General features: G+C 38.7%; 1 protein-coding gene across 4 annotated transcripts in view; it reads left to right on the top strand.

The window, feature by feature from the left end:
• The window catches only part of wnt5a (wingless-type MMTV integration site family, member 5a), a 34,173-nt gene extending 12,191 nt beyond the window's left edge, over positions 1-21,982 (top strand). For all 4 annotated transcript variants that reach the window (XM_073072221.1, XM_073072220.1, XM_073072219.1 and 1 more), the window contains exons 4-5: positions 3,203-3,495; positions 19,711-21,982. In XM_073072221.1, the coding sequence (XP_072928322.1) occupies positions 3,203-3,495; positions 19,711-20,169 (752 nt within the window). In that variant the 3' untranslated portion in view covers positions 20,170-21,982. The remainder of the gene's footprint in view (positions 1-3,202; positions 3,496-19,710) is intronic.
• The last annotated feature ends 2,053 nt before the right edge of the window (positions 21,983-24,035 follow it).

The following is a 24,035-nucleotide window of genomic DNA, read 5'->3' as shown; positions in this document are numbered from 1 at the left end:
CTTTAGGAATTGCATGTATATGTGTGTACACGCGCATGTGTGTGCACACTACTGTATGTGTGTTTTTGAAGATCTCTGCTTTTTCGGCTCACATAACTGTACAAACTGGAAAAAAAAGTGTCGACATTTTGTCTGTCATATTATTTTCCTGCTTCCCTCCCTGCATGTTCAAACCAATGAAAACTGGTATTCATTCTGGTTATCCTCAGCCTTTTAAAAATCTGTTTTAAGCATTGCCATTTAGTTTTGAGCCAGAAGAATTCCCACTCTTGTCAGTTAATTTGACTTTTTTTTTCTTTTATGGTGTTGCAAGTATTTTTGTCTTCTGACTTCATCCAGGAATAGTTCTTCTTTACTTCTCTACTATATCCCATCATCGTAAAATCTCCCCATCTACCATTATTGCTTTGTTGTAATTTAAAGTAAAATAAAATCAGTTGAACAATTCAAAATATTCGATTTAATGAAAAAGATTACCAGGGAGAGGTTGCACTTGTGTTCTGAGACCAATAGGTGTAAATTACTGTTTGTAGTTGCAAGGCTGAAGGTATACTACAGCTTTGTAAATCCCTCACCATCAGACGTCTCCATTGTGGAAGCTCTGAGACTTGATGTTCAAGTCTTGATGTTAAGAGGGTCTGGATAGAAATGCTTGTTTCACTGCTGAAAATTAAGTTGAAGACCTGTAAAAGCTTAAGCAAAAAGAAGCTTGAACTGGTAACTCAATTTTGTTATAAATCTAACCCCTTCAAACTGATTACCTTCAACAAAGCTATTGTACCTGCTTGGCTTTCATATCTTGGTGAGAACATTTGGATATTTTTAGGAGCTGAACAGTTGTAGAAGTTAAAGGCTATTGATGGTGAAATTTACTCCTCCGCTGGTTCTGAGTGAGCTTTTGAGAAGGCCATGTTTAGGAAAAGAGTTTCACTGAACCAGTCAGGTGTATGTTATCTAAATTAAAAGTATAAAACATGAATGCTGAAATCCAAAAGGAAAATACTGGCAGTGCTCAGCATTTGTGCAGTGTCCTGACCTGCTGAGTATTTCTGACATCTTCCATTTTTTGCTATTTAAATAATGTATATTTGAAATGGATTTTTTGATTCATACAATTTTACCATCTTCAAGCTTAACAGCTTGCTTCTACAATTGAATTGAATGATTATCCTTCCAATCAATGCCACTAAAATATCATTATCCAATCATTATCACTTTAATATTTGTGGCAACTTATTGTGAACAACTTGGCTGCCACATTTCCTACATTACTTCAATAACTAAACTTTAAACAAAAGAACTAATTCACTGAAAACACTCAGGAATGACCTGAAGTCATAAAAAGTTCAAGCTGTCTTTTTATAATATGTGTGAAGCATTACTTCTAATCTCAAACTGCTGTCATGGAATGACATTATTGATTCAAACTAATTTTCATCCAAATTATCCACAATATGTTTAAATCCATTAAACAATACCACTTAAAAGCACGCTTAATCCTGGGCAGGACTATGTTCATCACAGCTACAGTTCCCAATTCCATTTCTGGCTGGTGTCTAGTAACACATTTTCTGTTTTGAAGTATTGAGAATTACAATAGCTTAAGCTCGGTATAATAACTCAGCTTCATTTTTTATTTCAGATTGATTTTGTATAATATTGAAACTTTTATTGCTTTTCCTTTTTTTTAACTTTGGTTTCAGTTATTTTGCAGCACCACTGGCAACATGCCTTGGGCTAATTACTTTCCAGCTTTGGTCAGCTGAAGTGCATAGGAACTAGCTTGCTTTCAAGTTGCATTCTTCCATCTGGAACCCCTCACAGTCTCTTTGCTTTTCTTTTCCATCTGATCCTTATGTGGCCTCTTATAGCACTTCTCCAACCAACAGGAAAACTCCTTGCCTGCACCAAAGCTATAATTTATTCAATTTTATTTGCTTGGGTTAAAATGACAAGTGAAAAGTTAATCTGGACTTTTATTACTCCCAAATGGCAAGCAACCTTTTCGAACATTTTGTCAGTAAAAGTTGCATTATATTGCTGGACCAATCACAAGGAGAGCAAGGTTTATGTTCTTTCTCTTCCTGAATTTTTGTTCAATTTCAGTTTTTATGTACTAGATTGAATAGGCACATGCATTTCTTTCAGCTGAATTCACACCATATCAGCTAAACTAATGTAAGAAAATGCGTTACTTCAAACGTGCTGGTGGAAAATACATCAGGCCGGAGTCCAGCCTCACCTATAACAATGACCACATGCCTTCAGTGAAGTAACTCATTTTGCAGCTTCTTGCTTCTGTCTGTGCAGCATCCAAAAGAACCTGACTTGTATTTGGAAGGAATCTAGCACGCGAATGTTAAATACTTTAAACACATTTTGCTTTAAATCTTCTGAGTATTTGTCAGTAACTAGTAACTGGCCCTGTGGTAACTTCAGTCACCTCAGTTGTTAAAATTTGGGTTGCAGGGAGAGGACAGGACTAATTTAAATGCTTGTGCTTTGTGCAGTATAAATATATTTTTGGCTGTAATAATAAAAAGACACCATTTAGTGTTCTTGAATTTATGCAGAGGAACTTCCAATAATTTATTTGGACTGCTTCCTGATTCGGCTGCTTCGTGGAAGGTTTTGTGGTAGATGATATGCAAATGAACTTCAGCAGAAATTTGAGCCAAAAATAGCCTACTTATATGCAGGGCAAATTTGAGCACAGTTTATACCCAGTTTGTCAATTATGTCCAAAGCAAAAACTGTTGGCTGAGTTAACATCTGCAGTGCAGATCTTTCCTCCGTTGGAAATGATCAAAAGATCTATCAGGACAAGGTTGCAAATTACTCAAGTGCTAATTTTGCTTTTCTTGTTTCAACTTAACATGGAGATTTTGGTTCAAATGTTAAATATTAAAACTGTAAACCACGAGCATATTCTTAACTACTTCAGAATTGTACTGCAAGCAGTTTGAGGGAGATGGTTATTTTGCTGTGTTATAGCAGGAAAACACATACTCCCTTTTTGAATAATATGTAAGATGTAGTTTTTTTATTTATGAAACTACTAAAAGTCCTTCAAGATTCTTCGCAGATAGCTTTGACATAGAGAAAAAGTCTGTTGTTAAACTGATTTGAATTAGTCTACTTTTAAACACAGCTGATTGATTTACTCCTCTGCATTGAATCCATTTATGTATTATTTTATTAGGAAGCCGAGAAACTGCCTTCACCTACGGGATTTCTGCTGCTGGAGTGGTGCATGCTATCAGCCGAGCTTGTCGTGAGGGGGAGCTGGCCACATGTGGCTGCAGCCGCACTGCAAGGCCCAAGGATTTACCACGTGACTGGCTATGGGGCGGCTGCGGTGATAATGTAGAGTATGGCTACAGGTTTGCAAAGGAGTTCGTGGACGCCAGGGAAAGGGAGAAGATCTATCAGAAAGGAACTTATGATAGTGCCAGGACATTTATGAATCTGCATAACAATGAGGCTGGAAGAAGGGTAAATCATCTTTCATTTCTTTTCACTTATGGTAAAAATTTCCAAAGTTCATCTGTAGAAATACATTGAAAATGTATTGCTAAATAATTTTCATAGTTTTTATATTTTTGTAATTTGGAAAACAATGGGATAATGTTTTATGCAAGTACATAAGATGAGTAGATGAGCTGGGACATTTAATCATGCCCATATTTCAAATTCTATTTCCATGAATATGTGATTCATCTGATTATACATATGATTAGTAACAAAAATATGGTCCATGATATCAGATTGGGTAATTCTAAACAGGAGTCTTAAGTATGTTATCAGGATGGTACATTTGGGATGTAAACACTGCTGATAAAACAGGCGTAAATTTCTCCCACAGTATTTAAAGTCCATTTAGTCTTGTTATACATGTCTTAGTGCTGAAGTAAAAGAGGGGAAGCCTATTGTTTATTAATGTCAGTCTCTATAGGTATTGTTACATTACAGACAACTGCAAACCAGAAAGGCTGGAGGATTAGGAGCTTGAGTAATAGAGAATTCAAAGGAGAGCACTTGAAGTATGCTTAGAGAATTTTTTTCTCTGTCTGGCAGGTTCAGCAATTTCAACTGGAAGAAGCAGGGAATAATATAGATCCATTGGAGGTAGTGAAAATGTCTGCACAGAGATTTGGGAATGTTAGGTGGTGACTTGTTTTAGTGAAGATAGACTTGGGGAGATGTTGGAAATCTTATTAATTGAGATATTTCCCTTTTTTGGAAACATTTTCTGAACTGACAATGTCATAAGTAGACTAATCAACTAATTTTCAGCTTGTGACATCTTGCTGGTACAAACTCGGTCACATTTACTCACATAGTAGTAATTACATTCTAGCATAAGTTGTAATATTCTCTTCCTTTGAAATTGAAGAGTATATGAAAAGTGGAAGAAAATAATAAAAAAATTGACTCCGTGTTTTTAATATACCCACCATGAGTGATCTGTTCTTCAAATAAAATATTTTAATTGTCCTGTACTTCACTGATTTCAAAACTACCAAATGGATGAGGATAGCAGTTGTTTTAGCTGTTCTTAATTGCTTTATACAAAAATACTGAGAGCATCTAATTGAATTTGGCAGGAGTAGAAGTTGTTCAAACTTAATATTATAGTTGTTTTTACATTTCTCTTTCAACCAAGCCAAATAGTTTATAGTTTGTCTGACTAGGTACTAATATGTATAACCAACTACTTAATGATTGAGTCTGGACCTTACAATGACTGGCGTAATCTCTGGTAGTGCAATGTAGTCTAAAGCTCATAAAGACCTACATGAGTTATTTGTTATAGTATCTTTCTTAAAGATAAAAGGGCTATCTTACTGTTTAAACTTGCAAATTACTTTGGGAGTTTATAAAATGAGAAATATTTCTGACTTTTTCTTCCCCCTGTCTGTATTTGCTTTTGCTTGCTTTATTTCTCTTTCAGGACTTGATTAAATCATAGGCTGGATTTAGCTGGATAATGTCACTTCCAAATGGAAGAATTGGCTGTTTACTTGGCAATGTCCAGTAATTTAATGCATTTGGTGCTACACCTGCCAGTTCACTATGCCAGTGTTTTTGATACGCTGTCCTTCTTACTATGACTGTACAACTGTTCCGGAATCCCTGACTAATCCTGGATCAAAGCTAATATTCAATATACAAATTCACTATTTGAATTGTTGTCTTTTAAAATGCATTAGAAGGCTAGCATCAATAAAATGCAAGGTTACTGTGTTGTAAAGATCCAGCTGATTCACATTAGTCGTTTATTCAGTGTGGGTTGTGACTTAAAACTTTTACAGCAGCATGTGTTGTATCTTAAGTATCTACCCTCCAAATTGATCTAACAAGCTGTGCAACCGCTTCAACAGATCCTCGCACCATGCAGAAAACACTGGGTTGAAGAAAAGGTGGCCTCTGCCACTTTCTTAGGCCATGTTAATAAATCTTATGCTAGCAGATCTTCAGAATGTGCAGGTTATCTACTGGAAGTGAGCAGTTAGAAAACTAGTCCCAATATTACAACATGGTTCAAAAACTGAAATGTGGCCTTGCTCCTCAGATGAGAGTATGCGATTCTGTGCTGGCACTTTGGATGCTGGGAGATTTAGTCTTTGCCTCAATCAGGGCTTCCCAGCCTGGGGTCCAATGACCCCTTGGTTAATTGTAGAATGGTCCATGGCATAAAAAAGGTTGGGAACCCCTGGTTTAAGGCCTTTACATAAAAATTATTTACAATACCTAATTAAATGCAGCCGATATTTACTGCTTTACTCAGTTATACTATTGCTATTTTTAAAATTATTTACAGACTGGGGGGGGGGGGGAGAAAATCACATAAGGCATAATATGATATAGGCATACTTCCACAAGTAGTTTGTACAAAATTCTTTTGTTCAATTTTTATAATGGCACCGCAAATCCATTTGAGAGCTGAATTTCCACGCAGCTGACAGCTAGGGTTCTACAGTGTGTGCAGTGGCAATATTGGTATACACAGGTTGACTTTTTATGAAAATGGCATCCAGAACAGGGAAAGGTATATTACCGATAAGTGAATTGCGACACCTCTAGTTATTCGATAGCGTATGAATAAGTAAACTCCGCCACAGTGTTGTAAGAGTTAAGATTTATTATTGCTTTGGAGAACTAAAATAGCTTTGTCTTCTTGTATGCTTTAGGTTATCTGAACCTTTTGATTGGATTATCGTCTTAACTTTTCTGAGATCCATTTATTTCCTATTCAGTACAAGCTTTGTGCACAGCAGAGTTGAATTGAAGCTGTAATTTTATATCGGGTAAAGAAGAAATTTCATCCATACTAGATGAAACAGGTTATAATAGTAGCTTTTAAGCAGCTCGTGGATCAAGCAGCATTTGATACATGTCCGTAATCTCAAGTATATGAAAAATAGATTTCAGTGTACAGGAAATAACCTGACACAAGATATTTTTCCATAAACCATTGGTATGTAGAAAAAAACAGCTGTTTGCTTACCTTTTTGCTTACACAACCATACCTTTGACAATTCCATTCTTGTTGATTTTCCTGAGTGTCAACAGGATGAATAATCCATGATCATTGAGACATGGCCTGTTGAACCCCCTCCCATACTTATTCGTTGTTTGAGCATAGTAGCACCCCCCTATTCTGCTTTGTATTTTCGGTGTCATGCGCGTGTGCACAGACACAGACGACAGCGGTATTGTGGACAATACCCATCCAGCATCTGCCTTTTCCAAAAACTCCCTTCTGCAAAGTGCGATAGGGTTATTAAAACAGAATTTAAAAAAAATTCATGGCATCTGATAAGTTTCTTTCCCCAGGCAGTTAATCAACCATTTTAGTTGGCCACCTCCACCTTCACCCTGCCATTGTTTTTGCCTGTTACTGCACTGCATTGTAAACACTTTAAATAATTTTTATAATGCTGTTTACGTCTGTTGCTAGTGCTGGAAACAGACTCCCAAGATGCAGATGGTGTCATGTGTTCAACTTGCACGGACAGGCCAGCAGAGGAGTCACAGCCCCTGGCCAGTTCTATTTAAAAGCATCATCAGTAATCGGCAAAACATACAAAATGCTGGAGGAACTCAGCAGGCCAGGCAGCATTCATGGAAAAGAGTACAGCTGACATTTTGGGCCAAGACCCTTTGGCAGGACTGGGGAGAAAAAGCTGATGAGTAGATTTAAAAGGGGGGGGGGGGAGGGGAGAGGGAAACACAAGATGATAGGTGAAGCCTTGACTGTACACTCTTTCCATAGATACTGCCTGGCCTGCTGAGTTCCTCTGACATTTTTTATGTGTTGCTTAGATTTCCAGCATCTGCAGATTTTCTCTTGTTTATCAAAGATCTGCATATCTTTTGGTGATTGATGTGTCAAATAGTTGCTGGTGTTTGCAAGTACTGTCAGAGTTTCTGAGGGCTACATAGAGCGCTACTGCAGAATGGAACATTTTGCTGGCTTCACCCAGACTATGTATCTGGCAGGCACAGGAGTCTCTGCCCGTTCCTCTCAGTGTGCAGTATGGTGGAAAAAGTGAGGAGGATCGGACAATGAGTGGAAGGGGGAAGAAGAACCACAGGCCAACCTCCATATGCCCCCCCCCTCCCCAAGGGTGTTCCTAAGGAGCAGTTATGCATTAACCTAGGAGATTCTACTGCAGCCTCAACCAGAGTCCCAGAGCAGGCCTCGGAACTGCAGTGTCCGTGGCAGTGCACATCATGGTAGCTATCAATAGCTATGCCCTGGACCTACCAGATGATGCCGAAGATAGCAATACCATTGTACTCGTCTCACATCCACCAGTTATTGTCAGTTTCAAGGGAGCCAAATTCTCATCCTCGCCTCTTGCTGACAGCAGGAGAACAAGGACTTGCCTAGATTATAGGCCTTCTGATTGGACAGGGGATCCTTGATTGCTCCGATGAGGCCGTCACATATCAGTGCTGTGAAGTTCCGTGACTGCAAAAGTTTGCATTCCCTGGATATGTAGCTAGTTTGTTACCACATTCAGACGCTCTGATGCCTGAGCAGAAATTACAGCACTTTCATTTTGAAACAGTCTGCTTTGATTCTTATTATTGAACCTGCGTGTCAGAACAAAGGGTTGGGACTTGGAGCCAAGAGCTATAGTCTCACAAATTGGCTGCTGAGTCCAGACTAAAATTCAGACAAAAGAGCAGCAAGTGCCTACATAAAGCAGCCGACTGTCTCCCCAGTGTTGACAATCACGTGGCTGAAGCACTCGAGCAGTGTTTTCATTGTGAAAAGCAAGTCCTCAAACTCCTGGCTGAAAGCTGTATGTTTGACAACCTGGGAATTAGAAGAAAGGAGAAAAGAGAAAGAAAAGATCCTATCTGAGCTATCTGTGTCCAGTTAATTAGCTGTCATTTCCACCAATCACAACCCAGTTCTCAGGTGCACCACTGTTTTTATTTCCCTTACTCTGGTTGATTATCACTCAATTGCCCGATCACTGGAAACCTATTGTGGAGCTGGAGGATGTGGCTGAGGTGTGGGGCTTGTTTTGCTGCAGTTGTTTGTTGTGTTGTGTGTTGTTTTGCTGAGTTAATGCTGAAATGTGTGGAGACACTTGTGTGCTGCCCGCAGCGCGTACTTGGGTTGTGTTGGTTGTTAACACAAATGACTTGCTGTATGTTCAGATGTACATGTGACCAATCTGAGAATCATAATCTGAAAATCACAAATTATTGTCAGAAAGGGGGCGTGACTTCAGGATTGAAGATGAAAACAGAGATGTGGAGAAATTACTTTAGTCAGAGCGTGATAAATCTGTGGAATTTGTTGCCATGATCAGCTGCAGAGGCCAAGTCATTGGGTGCAGAGATAGATAGGTTCTTGATTAGCCAGGGCATCAAAGGGTATGGGGAGAAGGCAGGGGAATGGGTATGACTGCAAGAATTGGATCAGCCCATGAATGGCAGAGCAGACTCGATGGACTGTATGGCCTACTTCTGCTCCTATATCTTATGGTCTTAAATACAACCATGTCAAAATAAGTACATAAATGCCTACTGATGCCCTTAGTACCTGTCATCTCCTAATCTTCTGCTTTCCCAATGGCTGTAGCATGGTTTGTGGTAGTGGAAGAAATTACAGATGGCCTTGAAGGACAAATTTGAGCAGCTGTGTTTCTTAAGGACACAGTATCACCTGCGCCTTTACACCACGAGCACTCTACACTAAGTATCCCCGTGGAGTTCGCTGGGATCACCTGCAGAGTACCAGTGACTGAATGATGAAGAGTGCTCACCTGAGAAAGGTCAGCGAGCTCTTCCCCCGTAGGGCTACTGGCACTCCTGCAGGGCAGCAGCTCGACAGTGAGTCTCAGTGTTACGGACAGGGATTGCAGTTAGGTGAGCGACGCAGGTGTGATGAATTGAGTGATGTTTAAAGCTGATTGACGAGGACTGATTGTGATGTGCTCTCTGACCGTAGTACGTGTGTGAGATGAATGGAGAAGATTTGTGTCCATACTGGTGAGGTTTTACTTCTCATGTTGATCTTGATTGTAGACTCCTCCCATGACCTAGAGGATTTTGTGGTCCTCTGCAGTAGATAACACCTCTGTTCTTCTGCTTCTTGTATGCCAAACCTTCCAGTATTGCATTCCACTATTTGGGAGCCTAAACTTGGCCAAATTTAGTCTTGGTTTCCAATGAAACCATGTGTAATAATGACTGACACGTCTTGTTCAAAGACGGATGTTCTAAGAGATGAGGTTTTTCTAGCTTGAGCTAGCTTGAAATACTCCTAAATCAGGCTCTGTGGTGATGCTCTAAGGCAAAATAAGCGATTTTAATATTGTCTCACCATTGAGATAATGACAACATGCAAGCAAAATAGAATGCGGTTTGTTTGAATGTTTTGCAGGTTCTGATCCCAGGGCTGCCTTTCTCATGCTGTCCAATTTAATCTCCTAAGTTTCTTGAATTTTGATTTAATTGCCTCCTTTCCTGAAGATAATGACATGTTCAATTAGATGTGGGTCCTCGGCTTCTAATATCTTACTCAGCTACATGCACTGTAAAACATGAATGTCATTAATTCAACTACAGGAAGAAACACAGCCTCCACCTTTCTCTCACCAGTGCTGATAAAAGTACTTGCCAACAATGATTATAGTCGCAGTGTTACAATGTATGGGCTTTCAAGCACCTAGTTACAATAATCCTAAACTGATTCCATTTTATTCCCCTCACTTTCCCATCAATTGCTCCCAGATTTTACCAGTCAGCCACATACTAGGGGCAATTTACAAAGGACAATCAACCTGCCAGACCACGTGTTTTTGGAATTTGGGAGGAAACTGGCGCACTGGAAGGAAACCCAGGGGTTTACAAGGAGAACTTGCAGAATCTAGATGGATGGCACAGTAGATCAGGACTGAACGCAGGTTACTGGAGGTGTGAGTGAGCTGAGCCACTATACTACCTTAATAGAGAAGCCAGGGGCTGGTTTCTTGTTTTTTTTTTAAGCAAGACTTCCCATCACATCCTGGAGATCGAGACTACAAACCACTCCGCACTATACACTTACTCAGAGTATGGAAATCCATTATGTAATGTTATGAGTAATTAAATACCAATATTAATCCCAAATCCCTGACTATAGATACCAGCATGTGCTTACAATTGTGACAATTTCTAAAAGACTGTAGAAGCCTGTGCTCGGGTTAAAGTGGATTTTTGCAGGTACATTTTCTAATGATTAACACAGCACCATGAACATTGTACTTTTTTTAAACAGATATTAATTGTTGTATTCTGCAGTTTGATCATATTGATGTGATTAATCTGGGTGCTAAAGTGAATTTAATAGAAATTTTCATGGTAAGTGAATGCTGTGCTTGTACAGTATCTCCACTATGATGGAAACAATTGAGTTTTTTAAAATTCCAGTAACAATACTCTCACGACCGTACTTCAGTGTTCATAAATCAAACAGTGGGACTTCTTTCTCATTCCCTAACTAAGCACTGAGGCACAAAAGCTATATATGGAAATATTGAATGATTGTATGCATTGGAAACAATTAGATTTGCAAACCTAGTAACTGTGATAGTTATGTTAAACTTTCAAACGCAGATACTTGTCTGATTTTGATCAGACAAACCACTCTGTCTGACTTGTTCGAATTTTGGCACTTGTCTAAATCACTATTTACAATAAGCTCTTCTCATTTGGCAAGTCTGCTGGATTTTTGTCTGGACATTTCATATTGGAAAGATTATTAAATTCTGCAACATTTTTACAGAGGAACAGTTTTTCATAGTGGATTATGGTAGAGCATTAATGGTGTCCCCAGAGATGACTGTAGACATTTTCTAAAGGTGTGAAAAACACCGACTGCTTAGAAATGTTCAAAAGGTGAAAGAAAATGCAGCTTGATTAAATTATTAAGTCACAACTGCACTACAATTAATTATTCCGTGTTCAGAATGGAAATTGAGCAAGATTCTACTTTCTATTGTTAACTTTTAAACTGTCTTGGAATCTAAAGACTTTCCAGATTTTAGAGGGCCACCCATTTATTAAAGAATTTTAAGTTCATTTACTTACACTTGACTACTTGAATCTGAAAGCTGGTTTATTGAAATTTGGATTCCAGACAAATGAAATTAACTATTATATATCATAGTAACATCAACACAACACTCACTTTAATTGAGAAAATAAAACAGATTACATTTAGTTGTTAATCTGTTTCATTTTTTGCTTTTCCCATTTGGATACAGTAAGCAATAGAATTTGAGCCTACAGTTTGGAAAATTAACTTGATAAATTGTCTTTGGAGTCCTGAGTAGCATAAATTAAGACTTTTGAGTTGTAGGTCACCATTTCCTTCTGCTATTAGAAGAGCTAGATTATATCTCTCACCAATTAACAAACTTTCCATACCATGATGAGAATCTGTCTGAGGCCCATGAAGGGATAATTTAACTTTTATTTTGCAATTCTTCATTACATTACTAAAATAGGAAATAATTAGTTCTAGCAACTTGTGCAATCCCATCAAATTCATTTACCTTTAAAAAAAAACTGTAATTAGATCATGATTCAACCATCAACAGTCAAAGTTCAAAAATGCTGATGAAATCTACCTCACAGATCATTGTTTAAACCCTGATTTCATTCTAGTGAATCCATGCTGTTTCCATTCTAAAGCCAATTTCAAACCACATTTTGCTGAAAACTTTAAATTATCTTTGTGACATAAGCCATCATTAACATACGTAGAGGTCTGGCAGGAAATCGTAACATAAAGGAGGTATTCCATGACTTGCTGGATGGTTAGAGATGCTCCAGTCTCAGCTTCACAGAATGGTACTTCCAATATTATTTCCTTGAATTTGCTCCAATTACACATCAGTTGCCTCATAAACTTCCCACAAAGTTAATTCTGGTGAATAATGATAATCAAGCACTTTTTAATGTCATGGCAATTCTTAATAGTAGCCAATCAACTTCCTTTCACAAGAAAGTAAACCATGTGGGGTGGGTGGGGCTGTCTCCCTGTTTAGGACATTTTTAAATTAAAAATTATATCTGATACATTTTTGGCTTTCTTTCCCCTCTTTTAATCCATGCTTTCTTTCACTTGTTTTATTTCTCTTTCTGTACTTGATTAAATGATGGACTGGATTTGGGTGTATTTTTTGCCAATTCCAGATGGAACCATTTGCTATTTATCCATTTCCTGGGCAATGTCCAGTACTTTAATGCATTTGGTGTTGCATCTGTCAGTTAACTCTGCCAGTGGTTTTGATATACACTCCTTATTGAGAGCACTTATAGTGAAATATTGCCTCTTTTACTGGCACAAGATCTGAAATCCCATTGCATTCAATAGGAATTGTATAAATGAGATTTGGGAAGCTGAGGGGAGGTGAATTTACTTTAAAAGTTGCTTTAGTTTAATGGTTTTTAATTTGTTTCTCAATATTTTAGCTGACTTTAAAGCAAAATCAAATTAATTTGTTTAAGTGTTTAATTTCAACAGATTTTGAACGTCTCCGAATTTCAGAGACTCAAATGGTTAAAAATTACTGTTGGCTTTTTCAGGTGACGAAATTTGTGATGGGCTTTTGGCTGCTGTCAAAACTCTTGGAGGGTGTGGGGCTGGTAGTGCGGAGGAGGGTTTGCAAATGCAGCTTCCTTGGTGGGACCTTGAAGACCTTGTCTTCACAAAGGCCATATTGCTGGAGTTTTGGACACTCCAGTAACAGGGTGTGCAAATGTCAACCAAAGGAACAGGAAAATAGACCCTCTGCATTGCATGAGGGTAAGCACATGGGTATGTGGGTGAATCAGGGATATGGTTCAAGGGGATCTGGTCAGCAAAGTATGCCCTGTGAAAGCATCCGGCCCTATTCATCCTCCCTTTCAGTCCCCTTTCCATTTATTTCTCTTTAACTATGAGGATATTTGTTTCTTCTAATGTTCATCAAGACCTGAGATGCCTTGGCTTCTTGTGCTGTTTTTCCAATATGTAACAAATATGTGGGCAAATGATTTAAAAATCTAAATGTGCCTGAACACCTTAGATTAAATAAATTGCCCACTCTAGCAAAATATGGCATGATGTATCTTTTGGCCTAGAGGATAAAACTGAATCTGTACTAATTAAAGAATCTGATAGTTGAAGCATAAATTCCTTGTTTCATCATTCCAGCATTCTAGAGATCAAGGACAATGATTTTTTTTTTTAGCATTTTTATACCTACATGCTAATGTTTAATGTAAAGAGCAAAGCAAACTCCATTTACTCCTCCAAAGAATATACATTATTTCCTTAAAATCACTCTTCTATACTGCCTTTGGACCTGGAGGACAACTCCATATTGGCAATTCATCTTCTGCAGTTTGACCACTCACTATTTTTCCTGTAATTTTCCCTTCCAATTTTGAGAATGATATATCATTTTGAAATGAACCACATTTTAAACATTTAAAGGATTTAGGCCTAACCAATGATTTGCAAAGATGTACTACTGGGGTCACTTCTGCTTTTAGCCAAATCATCTGGTGCAAGAGTTGAATATAGTTTAAGCATAAAATGGAACTGCCAATCTTATGTTGACTTTATTTATATTTTAAAGCATTGATAATAGGATATCAAAGTGTAGGTTTTTTTTTTGGAGTTGATGAAGGGAGGAGGTTGGTCAGATTTCTCAGTATAGGTTTAAGTGGTTTCTTACAGTCCCAACTTTTCTCAGAAGTTGTAATCCCACAGATTTTCCAAATGCCAGTCAAACTGATGTCAGCAGAGATAAAATAATGTTGTCTTATCAAGCCCCGTGTCATAAGCATTGAACCTGCTACTATCTTTGTTTATCATTTAGATACTAAATGAACAACTATGTCACTTGTTCTTTTCTTTGTAATTTAGAATAGCTGAGATGTGGCCATTTTATTAAAGTAATATTTTGGTTCACTAAAGTAATTAGTAAATTGGACAAAGAACTGGAAAATGAGGAAACAATGTTCTTCTAATATTTTCAAGGATCATCATCCAGTGTTATGGTGAAGCAAGATAATTGGTGTTTACTTTACCCCCCCCCCACCCATTGATTAAATTGGTTGTTATATGATATATTAGCTAGCAGTTGTATATTGTCTTTTTCAAAAGGAATACTGAATAAAATAAACCTATTTGTTTGTTGTTCTTAAGAATGTACTTTCCATTTCATGATAAGACACTTTAAGCTGCATTCACATACTAGAGACAATTTTTTCAAATAAATGTGCACATTTGGCTATTGGACATACCAGTGAATTCCTGCATTGTGATTATTGGATATAGTGGTAACTAAACAGAATTCACCCAGAAGCATACAAGACAGAGGATGGAGATGAACTATTTTCTCAATATGTGTTCTAATATTGTATTCAACTGCTTCAGTTGATCTATTGAAACTAAAAGTGACACTTCTGAAACTCCACTGTAAATCATTGTTTTATTAACCATCCAAAAGTATTATGCTGCTTTTCAGACCATGTTTTCACCATGATTTGCAGGAAAAGGCAATTGGCAACTAATACTAATTTTATTGCCATGAAATGTTTCAGTCTAATTGGTTTAAAACATTTCTGGCTCCAATTCCTGTTAGAGGGTTGCTCGCTGAAATGTTAACTCGTATTTCTTTTCACTTTTGATAGGAATTGGTATTTATACAGTACTGTATAATTTCCCTCATCCACATTACTCTTGAAGGAAATGTATTTGTACTAAACATGGCAACCAATTGTGCTTATCTATGTTCTTTAATCAGGAAATAGTTGCCTTTTGATTGAGTCCATTATAAAATATGTTGTCCAGAACAGCCACAAAAATAGGATCAGAAAATTGAGTACTGTAGATTTTTCACAGATGACATCTTGTTACTATTGCAAAGTATTTATAATTAAGATTCATAATTGTGGAGTTTCAATTGGTTTGAATTTATTGCTTGACTATCATTGCTTCACAGCAAATATTTTCTATATTAGCAAGGAAAGACTGAGAAACTTCCATATGGGTCATTGGTGGAGAGTCTTAAGATCAGAGAGCACAGCTGCTGGATACGAGGATGTCCTAGTGGAACGTAGATGAAAGAGAATTTCTTTAGCCAAAAGGTGGTGAATCTGTGGAAATCATTGACACAGATGGCTGTGAAGGCCAAGTCATTGGGTATGCTTAAAGCGGAGGTTGATAGATACTTGATTAGCAAGAGCATCAAAGGTTATGGGGAGAATAGGGTTGAGAGGGATTAATACATCAGTCATAATGGAATGGAGGAGAAGACGCAATTGGTTGAATGACCTAATTTTGCTCCAATGTTATATTATGGGAGCAAATGTGTTTCACACAGAGGTACACAAGAGTGCTTTAATTATTCAGTCTTCTGGCAGTCATCTTTTCCTTGCTGCCTTTCCAAAAACAATTAACTGATGGGTATTTTATTGATCATAAAATTTGTGCATCTGTAGATAAACTGTTTTTGTGCCTCTGTTAGGAATTTGCTACGTCTGGTTAATCAGGTCTTTGTAAAAACAACTTTAATTGTACAAGGCATTGGTGAGGCTGAATTTGGAGTATTGTGTACAGTTCTGGTCACCAAATTATAGGAAAGATGTCAACAAAATAGAGAGTACAGAGAAGATTTACTAGAATGTTACCTGGGTTTCAGCACCTAAGTTACAGGGAAAGGTTGAACAAATTAGGTCTTTATTCTTTGGAGCGTAGAAGGTTGAGGGGGAACTTGATAGAGATATTTAAAATTGAGGGGATAGATAGTTGATATGGATAGGCTTTTTCCATTGAGAGTAGGGGAGATTCAAACAAGAGGACATGAGTTGAGAGTTAGGGGGCAAAAGTTTAAAGGTAACACGAGGGGGAATTTCTTTACTCAGAGAGTGGTAGCTGTGTGGAATGAGCTTCCAGTAGAAGTGGTAGAGGCAGGTTCGGTATTGTCATTTAAAGTAAAATTGGATAGGTATATGGACAGGAAAGGAATGGAGGGTTATGGGCTGAGTGCAGGTCGGTGGGACTAGGTGAGAGTAAGCGTTTGGCACGGACTAGAAGGGCCAAGATGGCCTGTTTCCGTGCTGTAATTGTTATATGGTTATAATGTTATCTCCGCATCGCTTTCTCTGTTATGTATTTGTAATTTCAAAGTGCTCTTCCTGTACCCTGTAGGAGGTGAATAAAACAGCAAAATAATGAAATAATAAAGTTAATCTTGAGAATTATTCTATGTCACATAAGTTCACAAAACATAGTGGAACACCTTGCTTTTTATTAATCCAAAATAGATGAACAGTTTTGAGACTGGTTTCAAGATCATTGGGAATGTATGCCTTTCCTGTCCAGACCCCAAATTATCTATATTTGAAATTGCTTTGACATTGTGGATGTAGGGAATCCTCTCACTTAAATTGCTGCCCCTGTACAAAATTATTGATCCAATATGGACTTGGTTTAAGTTTTTATGGGCTGAATATGTGGAAAGAAATGTATTAATTATCTAGTTTTTGACTGATAAAGCTAAGAATTTTCACAGATTTTTTTAGATTTGAAAATTATATCAATCAGTTATAAATATCACTGTCCTCAGAAGCAGAATTCTTGTCATAATTGCTTATAATGCCCAGATGACCACATGAATCAACATATTTATAAAAGTACAAAATCAGTATTACCTTATTAAGCAAATATATATTTAAATTTTAATCAGTTTATCTTTATAGTTATATATGAATAGGAAATTGGGCATTGGATAGGAGATTAGTGTTAGAATTTAGGAGTGTAGGATGAAAAAAGCAGGAACTTCTCGATCTTGTTTTGTCAGCAATGACCTTCACTTTACTCTATTGACTCATTATCTTCCCCTATGTCTTCATATATTTCGTTAGGAAAAACCTACTCAATCTCAGATTTACAAACTGACTTGGATCTTGTATGACCAACAAGTTGCAACTTTTCTGAGATGATAATTCATAATTTCAGAGCCCGCTTTAACTTTGACCAGTTTCTATAGGAAGCTGTCGCTCATCAGCGGGTTCATGAGTCCCCAAGGAGTGCAGAGCATATTTGATCAAAAACTAACAGATTCCACCACCAGATTTGCTTTGAGAGCCAGTTAAGCCATGTCTTTGGGCATTCACAACTTTTTGAAAACTAGAAATTAATAAGATAAAACTATTCAGGAAACATAACCACAAAAAAAACACCACAGTTAACTGAATTCAATAATGAGAAAGGAAATTCCTTCTTCAAATAGTGGAAAATAGTCAGATGTTTGTATTCCTGCGGAAGTCCTGTGAGAAGTCTACACTTAGCCTGGGATCAGAGATGGGCTGACCAGATGATCTAACTTTCCCCTTTGCTCAAACACCAACTGTTTGCTCAAAGTTTGAACTTCGAGCACCCCAAACATCTACTCCACAATTTGTAACTGCTGTATTTTATTAGGAAAATCCAGGCCATGACAAATGTCTTGGCATCAATTGCTTTTGCTGAAGAGAGCTACAAAATTCTACTTAAGTTTTGTAAGTTCACTACTAATGGGCCTGGCTTTAACTTTACATTTTTGCCCTGTAGACCCGGATTCCCTAATCAGTGAAAATTAATTTTCTCTGTATATACTCTCAGTTCCCCTTAATATCATTAATCAAATCACCCTTTAACCATCTCAATTACAAACAATACTAACTTAGTTTGTTATTAATGCTTTTAATTTGGCCTTTGGAGTTTAGAATCGTCATAGCAGCGTTCTCTCCAAATCCAATATGTCCTTTCTACAAGATTGCCCAGGGTATTCCGGGTGTGATTTAATGGGACCTTTGCCAGTATGGAATAACATCTGCCCTCTTGTATTCTGAATCTTTAGAAATTCATCTAATGGTCTTTTTGATCATTTTCTGCAACTCTCCATATTTTTAAAATTTCATGCACATTTGCCCCATTGCTTCTAACTATAAAAATGCAAGTAAATCTGTTTTATACATTTGCCTGGATTGTAATACCTATGCCAGAGCTTTAATCTATTTGGTAAATGTATGAATATATCTGTAATTCAATGCTTCTATGTATGCTGCTCAAACAGACTCACCTGTGTAGGTCAAGCACAAAAGGTGACAATGGGACTTCTTTGGCATCAGTACTGTGAAGTCTATTTTGCACTTTTTTGGTATTCTGGGTATGTCACACACCTGTGACTAGGAGTTCTGGGATGTGAGAAGTTATAATATAGTGATTAAATTGCCATCTTAATCAGAAATGCCACCTTTAATTGGCTTTAAAAATATTGCCTGGTGTTCGCTATATCCAGTTGAATGCTGTGTCTGTACTTGATTTTGCTTCCAGTTTGTATTTCTTTCCACCCTGAAATATTGAGCAGACTAGAGTGACTTTAAGTTAGCCAGGTGTTTGTGCAGCACATTTTTGGCAGATTATTAGCTGGTTGCAATGTAGATGCACAGCTCTGCATCCAGAGATTTTGAATAACTTTGAAAGGACGCCTTCTTTCAGAGACTGCTAAACAAGTGGAGCTGAGAGTCTCACGGGGCTGAGGCGGTGTGGGGATGTCTGTTGGACTGGGAGCCACTGCTGGCTGGGGATGAGAGAGAAGTGGGAGTGTGTATCTTGGCAGCGGGGTTTTACTGCAAGTCTTCCCCTCGTGGAGGGCGGGAGAAGGCTCGGTTTCTAGCAGGGCGTGATCTCTACGCTGTAGGAGTAAAGAGCAGGAGTCTGAAGGAGATGGGGTGGAGTGCTTAGCCTTTGCAGTTGGAAAACGCCCATATAATTGGCAAACGCAGTTTGTGGGTGTGGGCACGTCAACAGAGTGGCGATAGAATGGCAGGTTGAGTTCGGAGGGCTGGGGAACAGGATCAGTGGGAAATCCCCGAGCCTGAAAATTCAGGAAGCCAGGTCATCTCCCCTGTCCTGAAGCGACCGAAGTTAACTGTAAACTCCTTCTGATGAAATGTCCCAGACCCGAAACATTGACGTTTCTTATTCCACTGAAGTTGCCAGACCTGCTGAGTTTTTACTACCAACATTTTCTGATTTTTTTAAAATTTCAGATTTGCTCAATCTGCAGTCATTTAAAAGTATGTTTCATGCGTTCACTTTACCGTGTTTGCCTAAGATCTTCTTTTAACGTGACCCCTCTCTGTTTGCTGCAGACGGTGTACAACCTGGCGGACGTGGCGTGTAAGTGTCACGGGGTGTCGGGCTCCTGCAGCCTGAAGACCTGCTGGCTGCAGCTGGCGGATTTCAGGAAAGTGGGCGACGCACTCAAGGAGAAATACGACAGCGCCACGGCCATGAAATTGAACGGGCGCGGCAAACTGGTGCAAGTCAACAGCCGCTTCAACGCGCCCACCACCCTGGACCTGGTTTACGTCGACCAGAGCCCCGATTACTGCATCCGCAACGAGAGCACCGGCTCTCTGGGCACCCAGGGGCGCCTGTGCAACAAGACCTCGGAGGGGATGGACGGGTGTGCGCTCATGTGCTGCGGCCGTGGCTACGACCAATTCAAGACCATGCGTACGGAGCGCTGCCACTGCAAGTTCCACTGGTGTTGCTATGTCAAGTGCAAGAAGTGCACGGAAGTAGTCGATCAGTTCGTCTGCAAGTAGCACCACTCATTCCAATCCCAGCCCCCAGCCCCTGAAAATTAGAGCTACACAGGGACCCCGAGAACTAGAGACTCCGAAGGGGACTCTGCCGTAGCTGAAATAGTTCATCTAATACTTGAGCTAATTGAAAACGAATTGACCAAGCCAAAGAAAACACAATAGCACATGGACTCTATCTCTGCTGAAAACACATCATATAAAGTCTGACCAAAGTGGAGGTGAATGACATTGCCGTTCAATGAGCACCTGTATACTGGCGGGTTATCAATCCCGACCAGCCGGGCAATGCCGAACCTGATAGACAAGGAGTGCACTCGGGAATAACAGCCACGCTTTTTTGGGGAGAGGGGAGAGGTGGGGAAGCGGCAGCTAATCTCTTAGCTAATTCCGCCTGTAAAATGGTCCAGACTGGCCACATGAAATGGTTGGCGTTGACGAATTCTGAGCGGATGGACCTAACGGCGAAAACAATGTCAACTGGACGCCCGTAACTAACTCGTTATTTTAAGGAAAACGACGCCACGCTGACAACCCGACTAAAGGATTATTTTTAAATATAAAAATGACAATTTATTAGATATATTTCAGAATATGCATTAAAGCATGCAAAAAAAAACCTTACGCTGACAGTCGTTCATTAGCCAGCCTGAGACTTAAACATACAGGGTTCCTGTCATCTGATGGAAAACGTCCAGTTTAATGTCGCTTTCTAATATTTAAAAGCATAGTTTACTTCATCGCTTGTCATGTATTTATTTTGCAGACAATATTTGCTCTGGTGGTTGTCCGGTTTCTATGCATTTCAACATTCTATTCCAAACATGTCATGGATAATGAACTGTCTTACAGACAGGCAATAATTTACTGAACATCTTTAATTGCAATATTTTAATTTCCAAAATAGTAGATATATAACTGCAGGTCGAAAACGGGAGAACTTGCTGGGATGGTAACTATATATTACGGGCAAACTAAGGTTTATTTTGGTGTCTAATATTCCAGCTTTGTATATACGTTTACAATCAGCGGTTTAAATTGTATTTATTTGCAAGTTATATTTAGAATAGAGTGGTCTACCTTTCAGCGTTTTTTAACGGATTTGCTGTATTAATGGTCACCGAACACTTTTCATTGGTTCTTTACATCTCTGGAAATGTCACGCGAAGTGGGATTTGCTTCTGTCTGTGGGATGTTTCATTTTCAACCCCGGGAGCAGTTTGGGAACATTCAACTCCGACGGAATGTTGTACTGACAGAAGTTGTAAAATTGCTACAGTCAGCACGTGTGCACTCTACATTCCCATTTATTAAATCGTCTGGGACACATTTTTTGAGGTTTGGTTTATAATCTGTGTTACGTTTGTTCCCAAAGGCTGCTTAATTTTATGTCGGGTTAGCGCGGAAAATGTTTACCCGGAAAACAGGGCACCCAGACTTGGTGTTTTTATATTAATAAGGCAAACATTGTCTGCGTGTCCCTCACGATCCAGGCACAATTTCATTATTGCTTCGCATTCGACATGTCTTCAATGTACAATTTTAAAATGGATCTCTTTTTAGTTATAACAGTTCAATATTGCAATAATAGATATAACCCAGGCCAGTAAAAATGTCGTCGCAATTAATTTAACCGTGGATAACTTTAATCTAGTATATTGTGTTGTATGCTTTTGATGATCTGATTATTGAACCGTATCTTGATCGAGGTTCACCGAATAACCTTAATTCTTATACCACCCCTTAATGTTTAATGGCTATTTATAAGGAGAGTTATTTTCAACGTTGAAAATAAAACTGGTATAGTTCAAATGTGTTATTGTTTGTATATCAGCAAGTGAAAACGTGTGTTGGTTCCGGAAATGTTTTTTATTATTAATTTGGCATTTTTTAAGGAAAACAGAACTCTCCAAAACTTTATTTCAATTGAAGTGGACTCTTCGAATCATATTTATTTTTAGGCGCTATCAGCAGTACCATTAATTGGGTTAATACTTAAGACCTTAACGAGAATCATTAGCGATTTATTTTTCATTTCGATAACAGGGAGCCAGCATCCTCCTCTTTCCAAAGATGCTACCTAACCGGCTGAACGTTTCCGCCATTTTTTCTGTCATTCCTTTTCTTATTGATCTGAATTGCCAACAGTTGGAGACCCAGGGCGCCATCATCATCTGACAGGTCAGCTTGGGAAGCAGACGGGAAGAGAGGCTATAAAGTGTCTTTACTATTTTTGGAAGATCCAAATGAAGGTAGGAGGCCAAGTATTGGTGCTTTCTGCCTCAAGCCAACCGAAGAGGCTCTCTGGAGTTTTAAAATGGCGCCTCTGCAACGTTAAAAGGCGCACAACACGTCTCCAGTCGTCTGTAGTAAAGTCTGAGAGTCTTCTTCATCATCACCACTGTTTTAGAGACAGGAAGGCATAAACTGAAGAAAAGATGGTCTTATTAAAATCTTCTTCATGTACCGGTGCTCCAAAGCAGAGCAGCTCAGCGGCTGCTGCGACAGATTCCCTTGCCATTTAATCCATCTGTTTCCAAACCTTTTTAAATGAGGAAATATTGCTCCCCGCTCCACCCCCCCCCCCCCACCGTCCTCCTTGTCTTACTGGAATTTGGTAGTAACCGAAAGTAAGGCAGTCAAAAGCAAACCCATATGCTGAGAAATACCCTGAGGTATAAACCTGAGCTCGCCGAGTCTTCCCAAGCTCGTTTTCCGTTCAAATATTTCCAACTTACTTTGTCAGCTTCATTTGTTGCATCCCTATTAGCAGATTGATGTCGCCGCACTCCGAGGGAAAATGTTGTATTTGATTTGCAAATATCCATCAGCATCCATTTGAATGCAAACCAGATATTCTTTTTTAAAAAAAAGTTTGCAATAGTTATTTTGGGTTTGTCGTATTTTCTAAGGCACGCACTCTTGTCAGAGTAGGATAACGAAGGGGGAGGAGGGGCAAACATCCACAAACTTACACATTCAGTTTGCTAAACGTTCAGCAATGTGTATTTTAATCCTAATCAATACATGTCCTTAAATAATCCATTACTAAAACCCCTACCTCTTCTGACAACCTTTCAAAAGGTTGTACTGATGTACTGATTTAATAAAATTGCCCGATATTTTCTTTTTTGCCCAGTACCTTGGAATGCGCGGAAGCAAGCACTTTTGCGCAACTCTCAAGGTAATCTTCCACTTCAAACAAACTTGTCAAATATTTATTTGATGATAATCGACATGCATGTTCTGAAAACTTCACTACGTTTAACAGATTGCTGTCGGCACCATTCCAAATATAACCGCTCCATCAGGAACAGTTCCTGTGCGGAAAAATGAAGTGGTACTTTAACAGTGAACAGCCTCTTTCTGTCTCTTTACCTACAAGACTCTTCTTCCAACTTCTCTAGATTATTGATCAATGCTTTCATTTTGAGAAATTTTACATGTCAATATTTTTTTCGCTGTTAAGATGACCGGTCCAGTTTCCGCTTTACTGCTCAATGTAGCTTTGTGTTTCTAATCGTCTTCACGTACATCCTTTCAACGGCGCCCTTTAAACCCAGAGAACATCGCTACAATGAGTACAGTTGTGTATTTCGCAGTGCATAAAGCGACAAAATAAACACAAAAATTGAATTCTTTATACTTTCAACCTGTAAGCAAAGGGCGGTAGGTAGGTTTCCCAGGCAATAAATGCAGATGTTGGGAGTAGCTGATAGTTGGACACGGTTAACAACTCTGCAAAACCCCATTTTGTGAAAGTGCCGCTGAGTTCATACGTTACACTTCCTATGTATGTTTGGCTAACTATTTGCCAACCCCGTCTTCACCCCGACATTGAGGAACGGTGGGGATAAGGCTATGCTTTG

Source organism: Hemitrygon akajei, chromosome 19, assembly GCF_048418815.1.
Source record: "Hemitrygon akajei chromosome 19, sHemAka1.3, whole genome shotgun sequence".
Classification (NCBI taxonomy): Eukaryota; Metazoa; Chordata; class Chondrichthyes; order Myliobatiformes; family Dasyatidae; genus Hemitrygon; species Hemitrygon akajei.
The sequence above is the reverse complement of the archived record's forward strand: the minus strand, read 5'-3'. Positions and strand labels throughout refer to the sequence as shown.